General features: G+C 43.4%; 1 protein-coding gene across 1 annotated transcript in view; it reads left to right on the top strand.

Annotated features, from left to right (window-relative positions):
- Positions 1 to 519: 519 nt before the first annotated feature.
- Positions 520 to 27,811, top strand: part of LOC121193081 (receptor-type tyrosine-protein phosphatase N2-like) — a 158,119-nt gene continuing 130,827 nt past the window's right edge. The window contains exons 1-5 of the mRNA XM_041055206.1: positions 520 to 644; positions 9,817 to 9,867; positions 20,195 to 20,308; positions 27,217 to 27,331; positions 27,626 to 27,770. Coding sequence (XP_040911140.1) covers positions 563 to 644; positions 9,817 to 9,867; positions 20,195 to 20,308; positions 27,217 to 27,331; positions 27,626 to 27,770 — 507 coding nt within the window. The 5' untranslated portion in view covers positions 520 to 562. The remainder of the gene's footprint in view (positions 645 to 9,816; positions 9,868 to 20,194; positions 20,309 to 27,216; positions 27,332 to 27,625; positions 27,771 to 27,811) is intronic.

Here is a 27,811-nt window from a genome sequence, read left to right as displayed (position 1 = left end):
GGGAGACAAATAAATAAAATGTGACTACAAATCGTCCTGTTTCGTTTTCTAGTTGTATCATAGGCTACATATCTTTGTCTATAGGGTTTTTATTTTGAAAATGTACTGCAGTAAAAGGTCATTTTGTGGGAAAATAAAATACAAAACTTTTAGAAAACAAAACAAATGCCTAATGATGATTTGTGTTTTCTTATAACTAACATATTTGTTTGTTTGCACAGTTTATATAAACACGCATTATACAACTTGAACCAACTTAGTTTTCAATTTTATGGATCTTATTTCTCCATTATTGCAGATTTTCAGACTTTTGTTCTGAAAAGCCACGCCGGATGTGTCGCGTGTACCTGCACTTGCATTGACGGTGTGAGAGCTCGAGCCTCCAGCAGCAGCAGAAACGCCCTGCATCCTCTCTCCTCTCCTCCTACATCCATCCACCGTCCGCGCGTCCGGCTTCTCCTCTGCTCCTCCAGCCGCGGTGAACGGGAAGGAAGACGAACCAAAGCCCGCTGGAAGAAATGGCTTTTTAACACCAGAGAGAACAGACTAACCCAGAAGAGACATGAATCCTTTGCCTTCCTCCTTCCTCCTCCTCCTCCTCGCTTCCCTGAGCTGCTTCCTCGCTTCTGCTGACAGGAGATTCGGTGAGTACATTAACGGATGATAATTAATTTGTTAATGAAAACGTGAGCGTACGGTCTCCGGTGCACCTCGGGCCCGTGCCACGCCGGAGGAGACCGTTCCTGTGTCGGATCGGTGTCCGTGGTGTGTGAGCGCAGGAGCCGGGAACCGGCAGGCTGGTTCGCTGCAGCTTCACCTGAGCCGAGCGAAAACAAACAAACGGCCGGTGCTGTAATAACGTATCGACAGAAAAGACCCACGGCAGGTACACACAACCTCACGGGGATATGATCAGAGCACCGTGATTTTGGAACTGTGCAGCACGGAGAGGCGGTGAACCGCAGGATGAAGCAAATCAAGCAGAATTAGCCTTTATTATGATAAGCAGGCCTACATCTGTCAGTCAGAGCGATCTGTAACAATTACATTCTTAAAATTAGGTTTTATTTTAATTTTAATACAAAGAAATTTTAATATAAATATAAATGAACAGTTGTTAATGTTACAATTATTTAATTGAAAATGTATTTAAATGAAAGTTTAATAAAATCATAAAAGCTAAATTTACAAAAAGGAATGACAATAAACAAATGAAAATATAGAATTGACTTAGGAGCATGTTTAGAAATTATGATTTTACAACAGTGTCAAATATTAAATCATGTAGAAACAGGCAGTGCACCGGGTCTGTGGACACTCGCCTGTAAACAAGAGGAGGCAGCAACAGTCAGTGCAGCATCAATGCAAAGCAATGAAAAATAAGCTTCTACGTACACTCTCCAGTTTCTCGTCTGTGCTCCTGACAGAGGCAGCTATTGATCGCAAATATAGTGTGTGTGTGTGTGTGTGTGTGTGTGTGTGTGGCGACTGTAGACATTAATTTCTCTCATGCACAGAGTCTATAAATAGCTGATACCTAATATTCCCGACTGATTTGAGATTCAGAGCCTGCAGGATGACACTGATGCAGAGATATGTTGTAGAAGATGGTGAGAGGAGGAGGACGAGCAGGAAGAAGCTGGTGGAGCTGAGAGGGAGGAGGTGTGTGCGTGTGTGTGTGCATCCAGACCCCCCCCACCCCTCCTTCAGATTACATAACCAGAAAACAGAGAGTATGGCAGCCACAGGACAGACTCAGCTGAGAAGACGAGCAGCGAAACAACACAGAGCACTGAGCTGCAGCTTTCAGTCCCTTTTCGTACATTTACTCATAGAAGCAACAGAAGCATATTCAGCAATAGGCTCATGTGCCTGTACTGTTGTCCATGTATATGCTTTAGTGACCATAATTACATATACCATAACATTTCATGGCGTTTGTTCCTTTGCTGTAGCATGTGGCAGTTGTTGCCATCCAAATTACCAGCTGGGCAAAAGCCATAAGTTCATCCATCTCCACTGGCTTTGGCAGTTTGATTCAGTACAAACATGCTCAGTTATTTGCACTGAGGTACAATATCAGCTGAAGCGGGCTGTGCATTATTAGCTAATTATCCAGCCCTGTCTTGTAGAGGGGCCCCATGCTAAAGTCTGGTTTTAAAACCTTTATATTAATTTATTTTATATTCACGTGCATCATCTTTGGTTTGTTTGTCCCTAGTCTTGTATACAACCCACAGGCGTGTTGTGTGTGTCCTTATGGTTGCAGATGTGCCACAGATAAAATATTATAAATCACAGCTGAATAATAAATAAATCTTCTGTGATGTTCAGGTTTAGGGAAGGTCTTCGTCGTCATGGTGACAATCATAAAGGTTATAGAGAAGCTGTGGTTGTTGTTAAAAGAAACAACATTGATCATCGCTTTGAAACCAGAAACAAGCATCAGAAGCTTTAAGATTATTGCTTGTTATGCAGTTATGGAGCAACGTTGTCGTCCATATAGAGACGTGATTCTGTCCACTGTGTCCACCAGCTGCTCTTTCACTGTCAGTTTTTACTGAGTGTACGGTGGTTTTGTCAGAGGTAAATCAATGGAAACAGTTGCATTGTGGGCCTGAAAACGTAGGTCACAGAGGGAACTACAGGTGAGGTTACAGTCCCATACTTCTCCTTTCCCATTCCGAATCTCACCCAAACTCTGTGCCGTTTTTCTGCGTTGTTTCCTTTTCGGTGCAAGTTGCGCTTCAAACAAACCCTGCAAGCTGCTGGTTGGTGTCCGTTTTTGTTTTGGTGCTTGTGAAAATGGGCGGGACTGTCGCAGGACTTTGTAGTGTCATCTACCACCAGAACTCCATTCATCACTGACCGTTGGTTCAATTTGTCATCTAGTGTATTTACTCACTCATTGCCCTTCGTCCTGACTGTCACAGACTAAAAACTGTGCAAGTTGGTGGGAACACGGGTTTGATTTGTTTCTAACAAGCTTTAAACACTGGCTGTATGAACTCAGCAGTGGAGTGGGGTAAGAGAATCCCTATAGATGTCTTACAATGTTCCTTTAGGGACCTGTATGTAAAAATTTTTAATCAAAAGTGACTTTATAGCGACCTTGTGCACATAATATTCTTACAGTATTTAAAGAGTTCCGGTTATATCCCTTCTGGGACTGATAGTTGCACTCTGTAGTGAGGATATCACCACCTTATTGCACTTTCTGGACCCTCAAACGTTCCCATAACCCTGAAATACTGACGCTGCATGTTTATACGGAGCTGTCTGCAGAACTCAGGAGACACTTTGCAGTGACCTTGTTGCATTTCATGGTTTTTGTCCAGAAGAAAACGATCAAAATAAGGAGCAACAGTTAGTATCGGTGATGTGTTTAGTTTTGTTACGTGTATTGATCCTTTACTGGAGGTCATAGGTCGGTCTGGGTATCTGTTTTCAGATGCAGTCCTCTGTCCTCCGTGCAGTGTGTTGAATATCTCCGTTTTAAACATGCAAGAAGTCTCAAAATGCGCAGTCTGGTTGAGTAGAGTCAGAGAGGTTTCCATGCCCAAAATAGTTATCACAAATTAGATAATAAAAGCGGAAAGTGGTTTAACAGTGAAGCAGCACACCGGAAAGAGAGAGTGGGCGGTCAGATACATTTACCTCCAACTCTGATGATGATCTGGTTTCAGTTTCCATTTGGAGAGAGATCAGATTTTTATTTGTTTATTTAGAATAAAAGCGTTCGTTAACAATCTGTTTAACCTTCATGAAGCTTCATCTCTAACAAACCCTGTTTGTTCTTACTGCACATTTTTTCGTGCTCATTTCACAAAATGTCAGTTTTGACATTTTGCTTCTTTAGGACCATAAAACCATAAGTGGGTTTCAAAAAGCTTCAGTTTTCTACCAAACGTCGTCCATCATCGCTAATAGTTTCTCTTACACGCCTTTAACCTTTTGCTCTGGATTATTTGTGCCGGGTGATGAAGTGGGAGCGCCGGCGCGTGGGAACGCTGCCCAGTCGGAGCGCTGGTGTCGTTGCTTAGGTTTTGGGATCAGTTTCACATTTAATGCCACACGTGAAACTGCATGTTTGTTCTGCTGAGATTTATGTTCAGTTTCTGTGGTTTTCATGATGTTCAGCTTTTGAAAATTAAACTGATGTGTTGGAAGTTACCAGTTGAGTGTGAATTCATCCATAATTCAGCAGTGAAGAAACGGTGAGTGTGTTCACTTCTCTTCCTCATCATGCTGCTGATGTCTCTCTCAGTGCAGAAGTGTTCTATCGTGTGTGTATTATATAACCCTCAGATTTAAATAAATGAGGCTGCAGCCAGACATTGTTTATTCTAATTGGTATTTAGCTCTAATGGCTGTTGGTACATGACGGCCATCACATCGTCTTTGCTGATCTATGGTCTGTTTGTGTGATCTTGTCAGCTGCTGTTTGTCCACACAGTGATTTATGTTTGTGTTTATTGTACTTTATTGTACACACTGTCACAGTGTGTTTTCATGGTAAAGCCTCTCTGTGTCTCTCTGTGTCTCTCTGTGAGACAGTTTTTTCTCTCCTGGGTTTTAAGCCACAGACTGCGTCGAGTCTCAGGTCTCCTAATCATTAATCTGGACCCTGGAGAAGGTCACCGCTGGTGTGCCTGGTGTGACCGTCGCCACGGCAACACTCATTAACATTTCATTCATGCCGATTGGTCGGTTGGGCCCGGGCAGAGCTGCTGAGCCGCCGAGGTGGTTTACTGTAAATGTGCTCTAATACATGTGGGCACAGGACATGGACGCAGGCAGGTGGATGAGCGCTGTTACATCACAGCAGCGGAGCAATCTCATTGGTCAGAAACACAGTTATAGAAATAAAGTTGAAGTTGAATTATCAAGGCGTCCTAACCTTGTTTATTTATTCTTTGATCAAATAGTTTCTCAGTTCATTTCTGTTCCTGTTTGGCTTCTTGCGTTTAGACAGCGCTGAACAAACAAGACGTCTGGTTTCTTTTGGCAAATGAAGAGAGGGAAGTTTGGTTCTGCTGCTGAAGCTCAGGTATCTTGTTGGCACTTGCATGGATCCGGCTGTGATTCTGTGATTCTCAGGTTCACCTGCTGTCAGAGGATTCAGAGAAAAGCCACATTGTGATGATAAACCTGGCATCATCCCGAAGTATCTGAGCTGGTGACACGCGTCGGTGCGGCTTTGTTGCTCATGTGACTGAATGACTTGATGCTGATCAATGGATCGATCAGTCTGGATCCATGTTTGGAGTGCAGAAACTGAAAGTGTGATGAACAGCCTGTCACTCTTAAAGCTGCCCTGCTTCTGCCTGGTTCCTACCTGCTGCAGGCTGCTGCCTCTGGCTGTGCCGATCGGTGTCTCCTCCCGTCCTGGTCTGTCCTCACCGTGCAGGTCTGAGCATTTATCCGAGTGAGATGTGTCTGTTTGGCCCTGCAGGGTTTACTGTGCTGAATCACTCGGTGCTGTTTGTATATTCAGCTCCTATCGTCACTGAGCATTTATGGCTGAAAACTGCTGGTTTGTGGCTCAGATCAGTCACATTCGAACAAACATTTATCACCGGTGAAGATTTACTGGTTTAAAACAAATGACCTGAACAGGTTTTTCACTTTTAGACCTTTAAGATTCTTTTCACAGGTGCCACAGGTAGACTTCAGTGATGGCTCAGTCCTCTGTCATTCTGTTTGTGATGCAAATGTCAGCTGTTTATTGTAGAAACTGATGTTGCCGGTCTGGCCTCCTGAAACACATGTTAGTGAAAGATGTATTTTTCAAGCAAAAGCATTAGGATGTGATGTTTAACCAAGATTAACCAAAACAGATAAGCTACGGTAAGAGAGAGCTCTGAATATAAAACCACTGCTGCTTCGTTCAACCAGATGGATGGATCACTGCTTCGGCTTTGAACAGTCAGTGGATGGGAAGAAGAGAGGAGGATGAGAGGGTAGGGATGAAAGGGTGAGGGAGGAGGTGAGGGAGGAGGTGATGGAGGCGGTTGTTTTGTCGCTGCAGGAGACAGAGGAGGGGAAGACAAAGAGAGATTACTGCCAATTTAGGTAGGGCTGTTCGCACACACCTGCTAATTGAGAAATGGATTTCCTCTGCTCTGCTGCAGCAAAATGAAAACGATCAAATGCTGCTTTTGCTTCTAAATCCTTTGTTCTGCGTTCGTCTAAATTGTCAGGTGGCATGCTGTTGTGATTGATCATTTCTGTCAGAGCTGAGGCCCAAACAAATTGGACTGTCACCATCTTAAAAACAAAGGAAACACTGAATGAAAACACGTCTCCTCCACGCAGATAGACAACACACAGACCATGGGGAAAAAACCTGGGAGTGAGTCGGCCTTTTAGACCAACTAAAAATAAAACTACAAAGACAGGGAAGGCTTTTACAAGGGCCAGTCCTTTTCCTTCAGTCTGCGACCGCGACTTGTTATCAACTGTCCCAAAACGTAAACACGGCTGCAGAGATAACATTGTGTGGTGGCAGACTGAGAAGGTTGGAGTGGAGGGATGAAGTAGAAGTCACTTTTTGTAATTGAGTAATTGAGGTCCACACTCCCGTGTTGTCATACAGCGACACTGAGGGAGAGGCAGAGGCCAAGGGTGAAGATGAGAGAGACGAACACACTTTGACAAGTTATACAACAAGTTATAGAACCAATTCACTGACTGTTTAAATAAGCCAGAGTTAGCTTCCCTCCCCTGGCCAGATGCTATAAAGGCCTAAAAATGGAATAAAACAACATATCTTATCTGCTGTCATCATGCCTAACTGTCTTACCACCTACAGTAGGACCCAAAGCCACTGACTAGCACATCGTTAGCTAACGTCTCTTTGTTTGGTTACCTCTCAGGTGACTTTGGATGCAGCTTTGTCCGTAAACACGGCTCAGCTCTTTTTGACCTGTGATCAGTTAAATGATGGGCTGTGTCTTTAAAGGCGACCGCTCTCAGCCTAATCACTGGCCCTCTCCCACAGGAGCAGCAGGTGTCTGATGCAAACAGACAGATGGCATTGTGGGAAATGTAGTGCCTTTTTCTTGGCAGTGAGCGCGGCTTGTAATGGCCCTGCCAGGAGGCATGAAAGGCCACAGCCTGGACGCTGCTCTTTGCTCACAGGGTGAAGCTGATTGAAATTCCGTTCCTCCCGCATCGCAGACTTGGCGTCGGTCCACAGTGCAATACTGCAACCCATTTTACACTCTGCTGGCGTGGAGTGATGAAACCAGAGAGCAAAAACTCAGGGTGGCAGCAAAAGTCCAAAAGCCATATCCTCTGCCTCTAACTGGCTGGAGAGCGCTCTCATCTGGAAGTGAAATGGAAAAAAAAAAAAATCTTCATGCCTCTTTGCTCTTTTCTTCTTCCTGAAATCTTTTTAATATCATGTCTCGTGATCATTTTGTGGCCACAGTGAAGTGTTTTATTTTTCTCAGGAACTTTAGCTCCGCTTTCTCATCTCTAACTTTGAAATCGGTTAAATGTATGATAATAAAAATCAGCGTGTGAAGTGGCAGTTGGTTGATTAACCACATATTGTTTGAAAGGACACAGGCTCACAGCTCTCTGTGTGGAAACCATCAGTCAGTGTGAACTGTAAAATTTCAAAATAAAGCTAAGCAGGCAGGGGAAAAGCGTCAGTGGACCTCAGTAACCTTGGTTTATAAAATAACTTTGGTTAATAAATAACTTACACTAATTTTGACTCTTTGATAGTAAAACCACTGAACAGCCCATTTTTTGGGAGGTTATGTGCTTATAAAACCGATGATTACATACAACATTAAATGACTGGCCTCATTAAAAGGCAGGAGAATCACTGACTTTTATATGTGGCTCCCATCCTGAGAAAAGAATTATTCCATGAAACTATAAATTAATTTAATTGCATTTACCTGCTGCTTTGATTGCTTTGCTAAGTATTATTTTTATTGGCTGTAATTATCAGTTTTTCTGTTTTCAGATTTTAGGTATCAAATGTCAGGAAACATTTTCTTGCCAGAGTGTGTAAACAGGATTTTTTGTTCAGTTGTAAGCTGCTGTTTTCCCTGTCCTGTATATTTTTTCTCTTATTATGCTGTTTTGGAGAAATTGCCCTAAAGCTGCTGTAATGAAACTCTGACTCTTTGTGTTACATGTTTCTGCTTTTAACAAGGTTTCATCTGCTAGAAACTACTGTGATTACAGCGTCTTTTTTCTACAAAGATGTAAACAAATACAGCCTCGGGCGATTCTCCCTTTAATTACACCAGAACAGTAACATAATGAATATCTAACAAACAACACAAGCTTGTGGCAGATGATCCTTAGAGACAGATACCCTGCAGAACAAAAATGCGGTTGCACCAACAAAAGTGAGATGTTGCTCTGAAAGCTTGACAATGTGCAGATTCAAAGGTGAAAGTGACTGCTGTTGATTTTAGTGAGAGGCCGGCGTGTCTCGTGTGTTTACGTGGGATTTCCGTGTGCTTCTGGGGGCCCCCTGTCTTATGCTGATTTGTTTTGCAATTTAAACCCGTGTGGTGTCATCCTTAATGTCATTAGAAACACTTCTCTACTTCGGACAACTCAGAATGTCTGTGAAAAAGGACCATGTTTTTTTTTTTCCCCAGTAAACATCAAACAGGGAACAAATTACATTTCATTCATTCATTCACGTTTCATTCAGATGGATGGATGTTGGAAATTCAGAAGCCTGCTTTTGTTTACATCTGTGTAAAACCTAAATAACCACATATATGTAACAGCTTAGTATACAGTTGTAGTTTTGAACTAAAAGTAGCAGTAGCATAAACACATACCTGTGTTTATTCTCACTTAAACCCAGACTAACCTCAGTGACCTTCATCTGTATCAACAACCAGACATTATCAGTACTTTGCACTGGAGGGCTTTTATTGTGTAGCAGCTGCAGGAAGTGCACATTGTTTGCACCTGCTTCTTGCAACTGCTGTGTGTTTCTCTCACTCTGCAGCAGTGCTTTTGTCTCCGTGATGGATGGAAGTTTTTGTTTTTTATTTTCTTTTATTCCAAACTTTCAGGCAAAGTGGAATCAGATTTGGAAACGTGTGGGACAGTGTGTGTTTTGCATGATGGAACAAGACACAGGCAGAGAAACAAAGTGTGTAAGGGATACACTGCCAGATCTCCTGTAAGTGGGATAGAATAAAATATCGCTGCCTCCCCTCCTCTCCCAGAGGAGCACTGAAGGAGCCGGTTTCATGCATCATCCTGTTCCTCCTCAGCCCAGTGTTAACTCAGGATAACTGCAAGTGTTTAATGTCCACTGCTGAGAAATGTAGCTATACAAACAACAGCCCAAAACACGAGAGGTGACGTCTTAATAAGCCATTTACTCTCATATTCCAATCTTAAAATAGAAGAGCCACCAATATACACGAGGGTACAAACATATTTTAGCTTGAGTCATGTTTAACGCATCAGTTCAGCTAAAATAACAAACCTCTTTTTATTTCTTCAGGTTCACCTCCACCTATTTACAATGGCGGTAAAGTGAATAAATAAAAAAAAAAAAAAGAGTAACAGTCTGTCTTTGGATATTCGCTGTGTAGAGGCACAGCAGGTGAGGAGAGTGAACTGGCTTTGGTAGAAAAACTGTCTGTCTTATGTCTTATCCAGAGTGAGACGGACTCTGTCTCTGGAAAGACATCTTCCTGTGCAGCAGAAATATTGTTGTTGGAAATGTGTCGTTCAGTTATAAAATCCACCTGTGTACGGTTGTTGTCATGTTAACCTGCTAACCCCTGTTTGCTGTTTGTGCTTCTCTGCTAACAGGTTGCCTGTTTGAGAGCGAGCTGTGTTCACCATATGAGATCTGTGTCAACGGTAAGATGTTTCTTTTATTTTTCCTAACGTGATCAGGGAATGGTCGAATGTCTGAGCTCAGTCTTGAATTTGCAGTTGCTGGTTGTGACTCGGGCACTGCTCAAAATTAAAGGCCAGTCAAAGTATAATCACCAGGCACATGTACGGTAATCGAAGCCAAGACACATTCGGTCTCTGCTGTATTATAGATGGCACTTTACAAACAGCCGTGTTGTTTGCTAAATCAGCGTGCGCTGCGATACTACCCACTTTAGAGTCAACTGCTGCGTTTTGTAATTGCACACACTCACAAGCACGTAGAAATATAAATAATAAAGCCGCAGTCTGTCTCTGCCTCACTGTTTCCCCTCGCAGCCTCTCTGGCATCAGGAGGAGGGAAACCCCTGCTGAGAATCAACCTAGAATCAAAAAAGGCTGAAAACATGAAAGCCGTTCACAGAGAATTATTTGCACGTATTTTGGAATCTTGGAAACACTTTTGTCTGCGACTCCGTTGGGTCAGACGGATCATAACGGGCTTACTCTGCAGAATTTACAGCGTCTTTCTAAGCTAACCTTTTTTTTCCCCCCGTGTCTCCCGATCATCAGCGTCTGTTGGTTCTCTGGGAATCTCTTGGCTGTGCCGAGCAGGCTTGGCTTATCAGCATCTCTGCAGGATTTAAGACAAAGACAGAGATAACAGAACACAGTAATCTGTTGTGTGATCTCATTAAGCATGTGAATGGTCTGTTAGGCGGCGCAGGTGGCCGCGCCGTTGTTTCCGAGCCGCTTCCTGACGTGTATTTATTTCAGGTGGGGCGTGTTTGTTCTGAATTCATGAGCTCGGTCATTTCCTGTCTGCACAGTGTCCTTTTGAAATGTGGCCCGTGATCTAATTCTGCGCCGAGTGCAGCGAAGAAGCGATTATATCCGCGGTGAATTTGAGTTTTTAGCTGAGCTCACACGGGCTCTCCGTCTGTGCTGGAGCAGCCTCTGGTGACCTCGATTCACTTTGATGGAAAAATGTGTCAGCTGCTTTTGTGTGGACTGGTCTTCGGTCTTTGGACTGATTTGTCACACCTTGTTTTTAAGGTTGATTCTGGTATTATTTGGATTAACACAATTATATTCCTGCCTACTCTCATCTGTTCTCATAACAGCAGCAGCTAAACAGGTTTCAGTGGGGCGTTTTTTCTTTACCTCTGTTCCTTCATTAGAAAGCTCTCAGATCTCAGTTAGATGATTGCTCAGTCATCATGTTTCCCCACTTGATGTTCCAGCTGTGACGAAGGACCCTGTCCAACCTTTGGGTGGCTATTTCCGGATACTACACTTGTCTAACTTTATTTGTCTCGAGTGGTGAATGTTTCACATTGAAATGTTGCTGTTCTCACCCACATTTGTTCTCAAACGTTAATCATTGTGGAACATAAAATGACTCTGTCAGTCGCTGGCAGCGCTTTGGTGGAGCCACTTGTCAGCTCAGCTACACTTTGAGTCCAAGTTTGAAAGAGCATGAAAAGCTCCCCTGGGCTGAGTCAGGTGAGATGAGGCTGCTCTGACAGCTGGATCCCACAGTGGAAAAGCTACGGCGGCTGCACCTCCAGCCATTGTTCTCACCCGCTGTGTCTGACCTGCTTCAGTAGCTGCTGTCAGAAAGCTCCTCGTAGACAATGCCAGTCTGTTGTGTTGGTGATTGGCAGCTCAGCCTCTATCAGGCCACACAGAAGCTCTGATTGCCTGAGCTGGCTATAATCTTTTGGCAGAGAGAAAAGGAAAAAACAAAAAAAAACAATGAGTAAGGTTGGTATCGTTCAGCTGAGGACATTCTCTCCCCTTCTACCTTTTTCCAATGACAAAGAGAGAACATGACAAACGAAAACATATTTCAGTACCTGGAGGAAACAAGTTGTTTTTACATGTGACAGCTGCTGGGTGAACATTACACTTCTGACAAAAATGATCTCCAAAGACGCAGGTTTTAAAGAAGTAAACAGTCTTTAGCAGAGTAATTTAACAGTGAATCCCACAGAGCTTTTAGACTTAAACTGCTGCTGCGCCGCCGCCGCTCTCTGTAGGTTAAACACTTCCAGATCAGTGCGTCACAGCAGGGGATCCACAAACTAGCAATGGCGAAACACCCGCTGTGACATCACTGCTTGGGGCGTGGCCTAAAGGCCTTATTTCACAGGGCTGTTTGTTTATCTCAGAGTGGGCTGGAGCCATCGTTTCACGTGGAAGTAAATGATCTAAACAGATGTTATTACCCAAACGTCTTCCCACTGTAGAAAAGCAGTCATCTGGAAATGATGATTATACAAAGCTGATCTGTTATATTGTATATGCCCTTCTCTGTACAGTTTGCCCCTATTCTTACCACCTCATTCCTGCCACGTCACCATTTCATAACCTCCCCCACCAGCACCTTCACTTCCTGTGACCAAATATCATGTTAGCATTTTGGCTGTTTCCGTAGCAGCGGTGTCACGTTGAATAAAGCTGCTGCAGAGCATTTACGTTCCACCCGTGTCCGCATGACAAAAGCCAACGTTACGTGTTCCATGTTTGTAAAGGGCCTGTGGCAAACCTGCTTAATAAATGTGAACATACTGATCCTTGCCTTCAGACAAACTTACCGTCAGCATAAAGCCACACAAAGTGACAGATTGACGCAATAGTCCGGGAATCGGTGACGAGCGATCTGGGTACCCACCTGCCCCTGTGGACTTTTTGCTATTTTCAGGCGCATCACCCCGACATGTCTGGGTATAAAAGTAGAAAGGGCAGACGAGCTTCATGGCAAGACGCCGCTCCATCAGTGACTTGACATTTTCATTGTGACTTTCATCTCAGCTGACAGAGCGAGCGATGCCGCATTTAGAGCCGGAGCATTGAACGCCCACGAGGGTCGTCTTTATTACACTGCAAAAAGTGCCCGTAGTGATATATTCACGTGGTTGTGACTTTTCAAGTAAACTTTATTTAAGTGACTGATGAAAAACACCAGGACGGAGTTTGACTCATATTCACTACTGTTTCACCTGTTTCTACGAATTTATTGTGACAGCAGGCCACCTCGTTACAGTAAACTGACTTTGGACAGTGGACTGAATGATAAGTTGATTAAACTGGGTGTAAGCTTTTAATGTAACACGCTGTTCTGATGGTCATTTTCTGCAGTGTAGAAATCCCTGTTTACTTTCATTTTTAGTCCCAGCGTGCAGCTGAATCTGTCCACAGAGATAAGGCTGTCTGTCTGTCCGTCAGGCCACTTGCTCACTTAAAGGTTCTTATGTTTTTACGTGATTCAATTAACTTTAACTAGTTTTAACCCTTTAATATTAACCATTAACCATATACACTATATAGACTTTGCATAACTGTCTTTAATTTTCCGAAGCTGATCTGAATAAATATTTAGTTATTTTTTTTATTACACTGTTTAACACCTTCCAGGTAGATATTGGTTTATATTCATTTCTTAAAGTATTATGTGATATTGCAGTTGAGTATGCAGATTAATCAGGGAAGTGCGGTGCGTTCATAAGCAAACTTGAATGGTTTGTACTCCGGGTGTTTCTGTGTGAGGAGCAGAGAGTCTGGTCCAGAGCAGAAATAAAGTCTGTGTCTGTTTGTTTAACCCAGATCTGATTTTAGGTGCGGTGCTGCTGTGTGATAAGATATCAGAACCATATGTCAGTGCTAAGTGTATGTATTGTCTGAGTTAGTTTGCTTTGTGATTCCTTAATTCACTGTAGGTATTCTATTGCATCACATAGGTCTTTTTACAGTGATTGAACCTTTGGCCAATAAATTCATAATCAGCTATGAAACATGGCAAACAGATTAAAAAAATATTAATCAACATGTGTTGTGTAGATTTACATAAGAACTCCACACTTCCTGTTTCAGGTTTAGCTGCGTTACTGCACAAACTCACTGTCAGTGCGACCTCTGTGTCGCCTGACGATCGTTCAGCCTCGCAATAAATTAAAGTTTTACCCCCAGTGACTTGATCTGTGTCGGGATGTGAAAGATCATATTTGCTCTGTGAAGTTTGCTCAGCAGCAGCAGCAGTTCTGGATCGGGGAAGCGTCGAGGTTATCTGAGCTCTGCTGATATTTTCGGGTGCAGGGACGACCAGCGATGTGGAGAAAACCCAATCAGCCTGACTCTCTGCTTCTGTTTGCACGGACAGTCTTTTGGAGTTTGGTGAATTTGCTCTGATCACACTCTGTCTTACTGTTTACTGAAGGTTTTATGCCCCAAACTCTGAAACACTGAATTTTTCCATCTTTCCTTGGTTGTTTCTGTTCAGTTAGATAACAGGAAAAGGAAAATCAAATATATATAACACTTAATCTGGAACGCTCTTTTTTTTTTTTTGCTTTCCAATAAAAATATTTATATTTTTTGTGTGATAGGATTTCTGAAACATTTCTGAACATGCATTAAATAGTCCAGTTGGGACGTGTCTTCCATCTCCTGCACAGCGATGGAGCCACTGCTGTCCCCCAGGTGTTGACTGGGTCTCTTGGCTGTACTGTCAGAAGCTTGCTCAGCGTGAAAACACTAATTTCCAGCAGAGATCAAGGCCTCCAGTTATGCTTTAATTGGCATCAGTTAACTCAGCAAGACGAGGGCACATTTCTAGGCCGCCTGCTGTGTGCTGTAGATAAATGTTTTTATTCCTGTGCTGTATACACACAGCACTGTGAGTATCTAAGACATTAAGGCCCGCTGATTTTTACAGTAAACCAAAAGACCAGGGCAAACAGGACTTACATTGTTAGACTGCCAGAGTGTTTTAAAGTTATGAGGACATCATATATATATTTTTTAAATTTCACTTGTCTTGTATATTGACACTAGGAAATTTGTACATAGCTCTAGTATCTTGCTGGACAAACACTGGGCTCGGTTAAACATAACTGTGATAGTGTCGTCTGGAATGGGAGGCGACGTTGTTTAAGTGTTCAGAAGTAAAAAAAACACCTAACCAATGAGTCCAGATTATTTTCAGGAAAGCTTCACTAAGAACACACCCGGTGACAGCCTCGATTGTATGTGTGGCTCTCCTGAACCCAACCCAGGTGTTCCTCACTAACCACGATGGGGAATTCACATGCCAATCCCTGACACACACACACACACACACACACACACACACACACACACACACACACACACACACACACACACACACACACACACACAGAGCAATGTGAGAGTGATAAAGGAGGGTGCTCTGTTTCCGTCCCCCTATCCAGCTTCCCCTTGATTAGCTCTGAGGGACAAAAAGCACTCGATGCAAATCACCATGGCAACAGGCGCGAGAGGAGCAGGGCTGAACTGGCCCATTACCCATCTGTGCCCTGTTGCATGTTGTCTCCTGAACACACAGTGCAACAGTCGACATGTCACAACAGCTCGTAGCGAGGCTGTAAATGTTTCCACAGAGTCTAAATTTATCGATCGATCGGCGTGTTGCTGATTTAAAACAGTTACTCCTGGACGTTTGAATCATTTCTTCTCTGAACAGTCTCATTTGTTGCTTGTTGAGAGCTGATGAAAGATTAAAAAAAATTCCAGCTTCATACTGTCAGGGCAGAGACGAGCCCAAAGCTCTCCATTATGTTTTGTTTTAATCAGGCCTGAAGCTCAGTGTTACTGTCAGTAGGTTTTCCTGGAAAAAAAAAACAAAATCTGTGTGTTTGAGGTTTGAGGCTCCCAGTGTAATTAAAGAAAAGGGCTGGTGATGGTTTTTAATCTTATTAATGTCAACAAATCCCATGAAAAGACCAGTTTGATTGTGTATGTTACCGCTCTGTGGCATAGAGCTGCACTGAGTGAGTGACATGTTCCTTCATTACCATGAACACTCACTGTAGTTTATTCTGACTCATACACATCACACACTGTCCTGCTGTCATGCAAGGGTGTCGAATGTGTGTTAATCCGCGGCTGAAAATAGTCCCCGTGCAAATGTACTTTCCTCCCGTTTGAGTACTCTTTGCTGAGAAACTTTAAATTTGTGACCTGATTTCAGAAATTCAGCGTACAGCTGAGCGCCACAGACGGGGGAAGGTAGAAGTCTCATGGGAAGTGTCGTCGTAAAATAAATAAAATATACAACAATGTCGTCCTCTTCTGTTAAATCTGTCTAGAAAAACTCTTTTTACCCTAAAAATTAACAGTTCCACTCTCAGCTGCCTCACTGAAAACAGTGAAACCAGGTCTCTGTCCTGGAAGGTTTTATGTTGTGCTGAGTTTGAATTAACACAAATATTGTATCTTACTGTATTCTTGTTATTCAGAGTCACTGAGACACTGAAATGGTTGCGTTAGGGTGAGTTTTATAAGACAGAAAGCTTTTTAAAGATTCAACTTCAGTGACTGTTTACATTGAGAAATTTCTAGATGAGGTTGCATCATGTGAAAATGTGTGTAGATCACATAGAAAAGTGATGGTAAACACAGTTTCTTGTGCTCTGGAGTGTGAACACCGAACACTCCGGTGGTGTTTGAGGCCTCGGTGTGTTTGTTTAATGATCTCGCACAGCCTCCACCGTCACGGCCGTGTTTGCTGTACGCCTGTCTGATTAGACTAATTGGCTGGTGTGGGCAGTGCTATTGATCAGCAGTGTGTGGTTTGACAGACGTTCGGGGGAAATTCCTGTGAGCAAAACATATTTGGTTTGACCTTTTTTCATTTTCAGTCACGAGGCAAGAGTCACGGCTCACACTACACACATCTGCATATATACAGAAGCCACGTCTCATAAAGCTCAGTGCTGAATTTTCTGTCTGGTTTTCAGTAGCTCTTCAGTTTCCATAATATTTTTAGAGATTGTCACTGAAGATTTGTACATGTTTATGGGGCCCTGTGGCGTTTTTTCTTGTATTTTTGGTTCCTGGCAGCTCCTCCACTTTGTCAAACTGACAGAATGATAAGTCAGACTTAAAGCTGAGTGTGTGTTGATAAAAAGGAGATCATGCATGTGGGGTGAGAACAGAACATAGAAAATCAGCAAAGATTAAATGATATAATTCACTTATCATAATGAAAGTGATGGTGTTTTACTTATTGCCTGAGTTTGGTATCACATAAAAGCATTGCTGTGTCGCAGGTGAAATGATGAGAGCCAGAGCAGGTCGGTGGCATGTTTGAAGGAAACCCTTTACTCTCTACCCAGTGAGAGCAGCCCGGGCCCTGCCAAGCGATGCCAAGAGTCATTGATCTTGTGGAGTGCAGTCTGTGAGGGATGGACTCGTGGTGGTCCCCAGAGGCAACAGATCCATTAAGATGTCTTAATCCAGTTCATTAGGCAGGACTGAGTTTACCGCTTTCAGTCAGCGGGGCCCAACAGTGCGCTCCATAAATGTACAACAACACTGTATCTAAGAGGAATTCAGCTAATTGTGCTTTTTTTTTTAACTGCACCTTTTTGTCAACTCACCCATGAGAGTATTGACATATTAATGAATACAGTAATCTTAATACTAAAAACACCTCAACGTACGTTATGTCAGCTATAACTAACTAGACTATAACTGTGTGACTATAGCTCTAATTAATTAGGAAATTTACTTTTGAAAGTCCAAAAATTGGATTTCTGATCGTCAGTCAGTCTCCTTGATCTCGCAGTCGTCCAAAAACAGTACATCAAGTGAAAGTGTATTTTCACAGTGTCATTCAACGACAGCAATATTAAAGCTGCGGCTACCGAGAGCAACATCTGACCAGCGTTGCCGGTCCATCTCCTTCATCTTAATACGCCCTGTGCTTCTGAGAATGGCCCTGTGAATCCTCATTCTGCTCTAATCTGGACCATAAATCAGTTGCATCACAAGAAGGCATGTCTGGCTCTGAATTACAGCCCTGGGCTACTGAACTGCAATAAATTGCGGAGATTATATAAATGCATGCAAATATAATTATGAGGGATATTTCAAGATGTTGCTTCTGGGAGACACAGAAATTGTGTTATATGAGATCAGAGCTGAAGGGAGAAAAAACGTCGGTGGTGCAGTTGTTTACTCGAGATCTTGCTTTGTCTTTATTGCACTTTGTCCCAGTTACAATGTGGGCGTCTTAAAGATGCCACAAATATCATGTTAGCATCACTTAGGTATCACTGCCTACATTTTATTTCGATGCACCGAGTCTAATTTGGGGGGAAATCTGTTTTCTGTTCTGCCAGAGAAAAGTTCAGCTATAGGTGGTTGTGTCTGTGAAATTGTTTGGCTCCTGAGGAGCCATGCTGAAGTCAGGATTTAGGTTTTATGAGTTGACCTTTGTCTCCTGCTTTAGACAATCCACACCACTGCCTATGCAAAAAGGCAAATGGGGAAAATAGGGGTTCACCAATCCGATCTATCAGGTTCGCATCATGGCTGTTACATATTTTACTAATTAGCTCAGGTGTGGTTCAGATGTGGCCGGTCCACAGGTAAATACAGTTTCGTCATCAGTGGGAACTAATGAATTTTAATGAACTAATCAATGTACACAAGGACACAGAAGAGGTGAAGTTACCCACCCACCTCAGTTCAGCCTGAGCTTTTCAAACAGCATCTAGTGGCCATTTGAGGAATTGCAGCCAAAGTTCAATGATGAACTTTCGCATCGAAATTCAGCCAAAGTGCTTCCTGTTTTTTTTTTTTTTTTTTTTCCCAGGTTTTACTCTGACCAGGAGGTGATGGTGATTCTGTTTCCTTTTCAGATGCTTTTCAGTGCAGCAGAACTTCAGGGCTAAACCCAAGTAGTTCTGCTGAGCAACTGCCTCATCTGTAAAATGTAGGTCACTCTGTCACCCAGTGTCAAAATAATTGAATTTTAATCTTGGCCATGATACTGTAGCTCTACTTGGGCTTAATTAAGGGCGGATCATGATAATTCAGATGACATTCCTGGAAGGTACAGGGATGGAAGTGTATGTGCAGTGAAGGGAGAGGGTTGTAATAATTAATTTTCTCTGTCTGTACTCGGATCGAGTCCTTCCTCACCAGATAGAGGTAAGGAGGTAGGGAGTCAGAGGACAAGAAAGGAGCACATTTGATTTTTGGTCTCTCTTTGTCTTTATCATTTTCTCCATCTACCAAGTTTTTTGTGAAAATTTAAAACGAGGTAAACAGTTAAACACCTCTGTTTTACACATACACATCATCAACAAAAACACAGCTTCAAGCAAGTCAACCTTTGTAATAATTAGGAAATTCATGTAAAGTTCACAGTTTCCAGGTCTAATTTATAGTATTACAAATTAAGTAGTTGGTAACAGTCAGTAGTGATGAGTAAAAATCCAGCTTTTCTCCCCCTCTTCCTCACTTATCTCCCTCTCCCTCTTCCGTACACCTACAGTCCATCCGTCACTTTTCCGTCTCATCTGTAAACAACAGAAAATGCACCGAGCGAAACATTTGTGAGTAATTACGGCAGCGTGGACCAGCCACTGGTCCTCAGCTGCCCCTTAAATGGAGCTCGCACTTTGATTGAGATGACCACAGTGACGCAGAGGCTATTTATAGACTGGAGGCCTGAACTGCCATGTAGGAGTGCTGTTACGCAACATACACACTCTCCCACATACATACACACTCTCCCACACACACACACACACACACACACACACACACACACACAAAGAGTCATACATTCAGATATGCAATGAGAGGCACGCACAGACCTGCAGACAAAACATATTAAAGTGCAGATGTACACACACATGAATCTTTTGTACCATCTCACTGGGACGGTGTTTATCATATTTATCAGAGATTTTTATGAGACGAACCAAAAAAGAAACGTGTTGCTTTGTCAAACTTGCAGGTACTGGTACTGGCGAGCACTGTTAAAAAACTATTCCTGTTTCTATTCGTCCTTTGACTCATCTTTCTGGACACTTTCTCCACCCACCACTTCGTTTTCGGAGACAGCCTCCCACTGGCCTTTCCTACAGCTCACTTTAACACTTCCCACTGTGCGGCTCTGTAGCAGAAAGTATGACTGAGTGAAAAGTCACACTCTCTGTCATGGGATCTATGTTTAGCAGTAAAAGGATAAAAGAGTCCAAAGAGGAGAGTTGGATCTGAACAGTTTTATCAGTTTAGTCCTACACTCGGACGCAGAGCACCTAGAATTTAGCTTGATGCTTTTACTTTGTTAAAGAATAACAAGTTAAACATGTTCTTGTCTCTATGCAAAAAAAAAAAACTGAACATGAAAGATTGATCATGTTTAGCCTGTTAAAGAAACTGTGTTCCTTTCACTGACCTAAGTGTGAAATGCAAAAATATAAAAGCGAGTCAGATTCCCGACTTAGAGTGTCTGTCTGTGTGTTCACAGATGGTATGTTTGGGAGGTGTCACTCTGTTCCAGTGAAGGAAGTTTACACCTACGACGTCTCACCGTCTGTAGTGCAACGCTTCAGGATGCTGCTGGAGAAGCTGTCCAACAGAGGTAAACACACACACACACACACACACTGGTCTCACTTCCCCACACATGTAGGCACTGTGTTTACATGCACAAACACAAGCACGTGAGAAATGAGTCATCAGTAAGTGCAGCGTCGGTTGCTGAGATGTTGTCTGTAGAGGAATCTGCATCACAATATGCTGCTGTGTTCACATTAGTCACTACACTGAATCTTGGCATGAAATTGTTTGACTCGTCTCAGTCGGGAATAAGGGCAGTTTCTGGCAGCAGTTGCTGAAATCACAGGAATCAAATCTTTACCTAACATGAGTGGCTGACATCCAGGTGCCGTTGCTGACTGATGAAGTTGGAGAACTCCAGGATTAGTTGGTTTCCTCTTCAGTAGATGACTCTGCGATCTTCTGGTGAGGCTGGTGTAAATGTAAATTGCCTCGTACAGCGAGTCGTATTCTCCGGTGGATGGAAGTTAAGGGAAAAATACTGGAAGAATAAAGTTTTAATGCTCACTTCTCTGGGAATATTTGATAAAGACACACTACAGAAGCACATTTGTGTGCATGAACACTCAGCCCTTACTCGCCCTGAGGCCCGACGAACTTATCAGAAAAGTCAGGGGTGAACAGGGTTATATTCCTCACTGCTGCTTCGCCACCTTCCTCTTCCTGAGATGAGTCATTGCCCGATAACCCTCCTTCTTCTGCCTGGTCTCAAGTGAAACTTTCAGAAAGTTGCTGTCGTTGAGGAGAAGTGTCGCAGCAAGGAATTCACCTGGACCATAAAAAATTCTGCTGTTCCATCTGTCTGGATCTACTGAAGGATCCGGTGACTATTCCCTGTGGACACAGCTACTGCATGAGCTGTATTAAAACCCACTGGGATGAAGAGGATGGAAGGAAAACCCACAGCTGTCCTCAGTGTAGGAAGGTCTTCATACCGAGACCTGACCTGGTGAAAAACACCATGTTAGCAGTTTTAGTGGAGGAGCTGAAGAAGACTGGACTCCAAGCTGCTCCTGCTGATCACTGTGGGATCCAATGACCAGGTGCTGCTCATTACTTCTCCTGGTGTAAGAAGTTGCTGTTATTGAACGGTGCCACCAGAGGGAGACAGAGACCTGAGTAACAGCCTGTTGGGCAGCTCTGAGCATTTCATACACTTTCATCATTCAGCTTTGCTTTGAACGACATGACCTCAGATACACAGGGAAAATAGTTTGTTGTTCTCTATAGTTTAGACTCTCATGCCTGAAACAGCTCAAGTGAGCACGATGTCAAAAAGTACAACGCTTGTTTCTCTCTTGCCTTTTCTTCCACCATCTTTCTTTTGACCCTGATTCGATTCTCCTCCTCCTTCCTCCCTCCCCTCTGCAAAAAAAACAAAAAACAAAACCATTGCTCCTCTGGTTTAATTCGCCGAATCGGCACTCGGCGGGAGAGCTGGAGAAATATTCTGATTTCACAGGGAGGCGGCGAGTTTGGAGGCATTTGTCAGAGGCTCTGAAGTGAAATGAATTATGCAAATGAGGTGTTTGGCCCTGGCTGTCTGCAGAAGCCATTATGGAGGACAAAACTCTAAAGACACTGAAGCATCTGCATTTCAGACTCTGCCAGTCCACTGAAACGAGAGCGCAGTTTGCACATTATAAACACATATCAGCAGTGTTCTCATCAACTTTCTTTCTTAACGTTGGCACCCCTGTCCATCCTCGTCCACACGTGCAAATACATACATGTCGAACAGCAGTTTGACATTTGGTGAAATACACTCATTCCACCTTCTTCCTGACAGTTGGAGAAGAAGATCAACACCCCTCGCAGGGTTAACTTCTACGTGTTTTACGGGTGTTCTGCAGGCGAGGAACACACACAGCCACAGACAGTTTGTGAACTGTAAACAGTTTACTCAGATGTTTTAAACCGTGCCACAGAATTTGGAGGAAATACTGAATGTGAATGCGCAGGAAAAAGCCTGTGCACAGAAATCAAACAAAGCCTTTTACTAGTTCTACTAATCTCACATGACATACTCTCTAGCCGCAAGGGGGTAACCACGCTGGTGGTGGTTAACTTAAGCCGTCAGTGCTCTGCATCGCTCCTTTGCTGCTTCGCCTGCTGGGACGCTGCTCATCTGAAAGCTATGCTATCACAAGTCTGTTTTCCCCTCGGGGAGAAGTTATTATCGTCACTCCGCTCCCTGCTGTGCTGAGCTTGGCGTCCTTGTGGGGAGTGACGAGGTTAGAGCCAAGACGCCACGCACGAATGCTGCTCATATTCTAAGGGTTGAGACTAATGGTTATGTTTGTATATATTTTTCTTTTGATTAATCAATTAATAGTTCACACTACAGCATCTTCATTTTTTTTGTCCAACCATCAGTTCAAAACCCAAACAGAGACAAAAGAATCAAATTCTTATAGCAAATATGTGGAATTCATTCTTTATAAATAACTCACAATTAATCAAAATAGCTGCCGATTAATTTTCTGTTGATCAGCTAATAGATTAATCAGCTAATTGTTTCAGGCCCAGTCCACATGACGGCAGACTGAACTACAGTAAGGCTTACGTTTTTCCGACAGCTGTTGCTGTGATGGGGGTCACCCTCTTCCATCTGCCCCCGCGCACACACAGACGCACACACACACACACCTTCCTGACACTCTTGCAGCACACTGAAAGCTCTGCAGATGTGAAGCTGCTTGAAAAGCCACCTCGCCGAGGTCAGAGCTGCTGTTAGCCCACAGCGACGGCGCTCTTCTTCAGTCTGCACACAACATGGAAAACCTACTTGACCTGTCTGTACCACCGCTGAGGGACTTCAAAGCAGCCATCTGTTCTATTTTGATATTATTTAAAGTGTGTTTGGCTCTTCTACACCAGCGAATGAATTACTGCAACTGTTTCTCAGGCGTTCAGTTCACCAGAAGCCATGCGGATGGTTTTGGTTTAATTTGTCCAAGGTTTCAGATTCCACCTCTTAGATTTCTGCCCTTCACTGTTATACAGTGGAGGTGAATGTCCGTGGCCCCAAAACTGCTGAAAACTTTCATTTGAAAAACCCGACATCAATGTCTCTTAGCTGAAACAATGTCCTTGCTGGAACTATTTCTGAAGTATTTCCAGTGAATTCTGTTCAATGTGAATTCTGTGGATTATCCAGAGCAAGAGCAGGGCATGCTGGTAACACACGAAGCTGTGGAGGTTTTCAAATTCCAATTTTAAAAAGCTTTGAATACACACGAAAAACAAACCAAAAACAAAGTCACCTCCACTGAATTGAGGAGGCGTCAAAAGTTTCAGAGACAGATATCTCTGAACTTCACCAGGTAATTCGACAAATTAATCTTGACTGAAGGTCTGTGTGCTGGCGTCTTCTGCATGGTCTCTCTGGAAATGGAAACTGCTGTCTCTTGAAGATGGCTGCTGCATGTCGGATTGGATCGGTTGAGCGTTTTCGTGGTTGTGCTGCGAAAGTGTCCTGCTTGTAGCTGCTAACGTAGCCTGTGTGAGCCTGCTAGCCTCGAGCAGAGCTCAGGAGCGCGCTACAGAGATCTGGCAAGCTCACATCTTTCGTTTGTCATTTTCATACTTGTCTCAAGCCCCAAATTTTTCAAATTCCATACATCCCCCTCGTATGAAATGCTTTATACAACTTTTTTTCACAAAAAACTAAAAGACAAGAAGAAGACAAATCATCTGACATGGCACAAACACACATCATCACTATGCAGTGCTGGAAGTTCGCCTCCACTGCTCATATGTGTTATTTTTGGAAAGGTGGAGCTAGCAGACTTATTTTAGCTGCTCTCTCATCTTTCTGTTTGCTGTTTTTCAGAGTGACGTGACAGTGAGTGTGGTTGCACTTCAGGTTTTGGAAATTAGATTTGCATAAGTGGTCTCGATAAATCAAGCGCTAAACCGGTGGAAGCTGTGCCTGCTATGTTTTTGCCCACGGTTGTAATTAGTGTGACTTTTATTGAATACAGCCGTTGGTGGTTGTTGAGCGCACAAACATAATTTAGTCAAAAAGTGGAAAAAGTAGAACAGAAAACAACTGTATCTGGAGGAAAAGTAAATGTGAAATGAGTTGGAGATTTTCCCAAACAGTTTTTCCTCCTCTGTGTTCCGACAGAACGGCTCTGACCTCTGACCTCCTCACTGTTGTCTGCCCGTATTTTTGGCCGTGTAGGAGCTGAAGCTCATTTGCTGTTGCTCCCTTTGGATAAAAGCGCCAACTTCAGCCCTGAAAACATCCTGCATCTTTGTCCCTTTTGCACCACAGAATCTCATTTAGTCAGCCATTCAGATGTGGAAGCGTCTCTCTCAAAGCGCCCTTTGCCTTCCGCCTGGACTCGCCGGCAGCCTCCTGCCCACATTTCTGTGGTCGGTTCACTCGCTCTGAATATCCTGGCAGGGGCTCCGGCGTTTATTAACCTGTAGTGTCAGATGCCGTCTGTTCACCCTCCGCTAACGCCCGTTTTCTCAGCCACCATGGCTGCCATTAAAGGCTCCGTTTTATGGCTCTTTGATGGCGAAAGCTGGCCTGACACGCTGTGCAGCTGTTAAAGAGAAGCTTGTGCCTGATTTGTGGCAGTTGGGGTCATAATTCATTTTGCGGGGGTCTAAAGAAGGTGTCCGCGTGCTGAAACATTCTGTAACGAGCACAGCTCATTTAATTACATTCACTGCTGATCAAGGCAGAAGTGAAGATTCAGTTGTTAGAGAACGCGTTGTTATTGGCTGACCATCAACATTATAATGAGATTTAAGCAGTGGCAGTGTCTTGTTGTACAAACTGAGCTGTACAGAGGGAATACAGCTGCAGAAGTACAGACTGCAAGATGCCCAGTCTCCTGAAGGGTTTGCTCAATCTTTTATCTCAATGTGCAGTGTAAAGAATATATAACACAGTAATTTACACACTGTAGCACGCATGTGATCTGACATAACCTGAGTTTTATATCTGTGAATGTCATTCTCTTTAGTTTTCTTTCCTAAATATCAACTTCTGTTACATGAAATTGCTGAAACCTGAATCGGGTTAGGGTTAGGGTCGGATATGAGTTTCAGGAGGACTCAGATTCCATGAAATACAATGAGACCCCAACACTAAAGTACACTGACACTGTGCGGTGGAGATTGAGGACACAAGATTTAAACAGGAAAAGACATAACCATTACTTTCTCTTTCTTACTTTTCTTTTGGTTATTTTTTTAGGTATTTTGTAGCTCTGTTAGAGAGAAATGGCAGAGGGAGGTGAGACAAACTGAGGGAGAGAGACGTGGACAACAAAGGTCCTCAATTCAGATCTGAACCAAATCCTTAAACCTCTCAGCCTTAACCCCTTCAGGGTTGTAGTTCATAGCAATGTCAATACATCACTATAATCAATATTCAATTAGTATCTCAGACTGAGGCATGTCTTCCTGGAGGCTTGAGATAAAGGGTTCACAGCTGACAGCGGTGACGTTCCCCTTCGTATTTTAAACGTGCGTCCTCTCTGTGCTGGACCCCCGTCTCGTGACATCACATCTGGAGCCGCAGTCTGTACTCGAATCTTTCAGGAACGTCATCGCTCATCTGCCAAATGCCTCAGTTCATGTTGTGCTTTGTGCGGTGCGGCCATATTTCCGGTAACATTTTGTTCCGCCACCCCATCTGGCGTTGGCGCCTGCTCCTCTGTTTGGTTGCCAAAAAGCTGTGTTTGGATGCATGTTAAGCATAAGAAACAGACGGGAATGCCCGAGCAGCTCATCAAGCCTGTCCTTTTGTTCACACTCTGAAATGCAGAAGATTTTTTTTTTTTTTTTTTTTCCTGCTTTGGTCGCTGATGCTGATACTCTTTACTTGCCAAGTCCAGTAAAAACACAGGGATGTCTTGCTGACTTTGGTGCAGACGCAGTTTGACAACCAGGTAATAAAAATGTTACCCAGAAGAAAAGAGACAAATGCTCAAACTGCTCGTCGGCGCCTCCTTTTGTGCACTTGTTTCAACAGCCAATAAAAATAGATTTTGTTTAGCCACTGATGCAGAATCAGCTGTTTAATGAATGATACCAAATAAGGCCAATAAGTACACAAACACCATCGTCAGTGAAGTTTGAAAACTGTATCATAGTCATAGTAACAGTGATGGCTGAAGCATAAAATTAATGAAAAGTCATTGATTGGAGAGACGGTTTAAAATAATTTAAAGAGACAGTGTCACATAAAATATGTATCTGGGACAAATTTAGAAGAAAGTAGGAATGAAAATGTGCACACACACCTTAGAAAATAGATCATTGTATTATTATTTATTTTCATTGTATTGTTATTATTTCAGAAGTCACACTCAGATCAGCCATTTAGCGTCAGCTGCTCCAGCTTGACCATCAGCGGCTCCTTCATTAGGTCACACTTTGGCCTTTATAACCTCACAGTTATCCTGATATCCTAACCTCCACTTTATATGTTAAAGATGCGGTAAAGATCTGAGAGAGCTCACAGTGAACTGCGCTGGCTAACAGCATCAAGTAAACGTCTGTAAAATGCATCAGGCCTGTAGTACTGAACTGTGGCAGGAGGAGGAGGAGAGGAGAAATGGTTTCTGCTTAGTCACTCAAACTATCAGCCGCTCACCATGGTCTCCAAGGACACCGCGCTGTTGCCTCGTCTCCTCCGCTAATGAGTGATCTAATGAGTTTAGGGAAGCAACTGCATGCTCAGCAATTTCTCGCCGCTCTTTCCAGGCCCTGCTTACTGCGTTTCAGCTGGGCTTTTTTTCATGCATGACACTCACTTTTTCAGTACGGCATTGCAGTGTTACTCACCGTTCAACTACGAATCTCTTTCCCATGTGAGCGACGCAGGGGTAGGCCTGCTTCAGTAAAAGAAGTTCCTGTATGTTCTGATGTGGTTCTAAAGGTTCCCTGTGTTTCTGTCTGTAGGTTTGACCTGGGAAGACGACACCACTCAGCAGGTTCTGTCCAAGGAGTTATCCAAACTGAGGAGGATTCCCTACAGGCCGCAGCAGAACGCACCTGCCTACAACACCGACAGCAGGTCAGATGTTCACTTACCCATCAGAAGGTCGGAGGTGCTCCACGGTCCCACCGTGGTCCAGATCCTGTCTTGAGGGATTTCACTAGCACTGGTTTCAGTGGAGAGGTTTACCTGCCACTCAGTCTACATGTTTAAGAAAATTTCAGCCCGTTTTGCACGTGGTTTAAATTCATTAAATGAAGTAATGACTTCTGAAAGATGAATTTTGCAGCTGTAATGCTGAAGCACTGTTTGAGACAGTTCGTAATTAGTTCAACTAAAATTTGCATTTTGCCCTCTCTGTCTTTCTAACAGGCCGGTAGCTGAAGCGATGGACCCAGTGGACCAGAGAGTGAAGCCAGTGGAGGTGGAGCTCAGCAGAAACCTCCAGACGTACCTGCAGCGTCTCGGCCTCCTACCCAAGATGTCGTCCGCTGCCAGCCTGAGCCCCCCTGGCAAGGTGAGGGATTCCTGGGAGCTCAGTTTGCCTCCTCTGGGTCT

This window comes from Toxotes jaculatrix, chromosome 14 (assembly GCF_017976425.1).
Source record: "Toxotes jaculatrix isolate fToxJac2 chromosome 14, fToxJac2.pri, whole genome shotgun sequence".
NCBI classification, from domain to species: domain Eukaryota; kingdom Metazoa; phylum Chordata; class Actinopteri; family Toxotidae; genus Toxotes; species Toxotes jaculatrix.
This window is presented reverse-complemented; position numbering and strand designations above follow the sequence as displayed.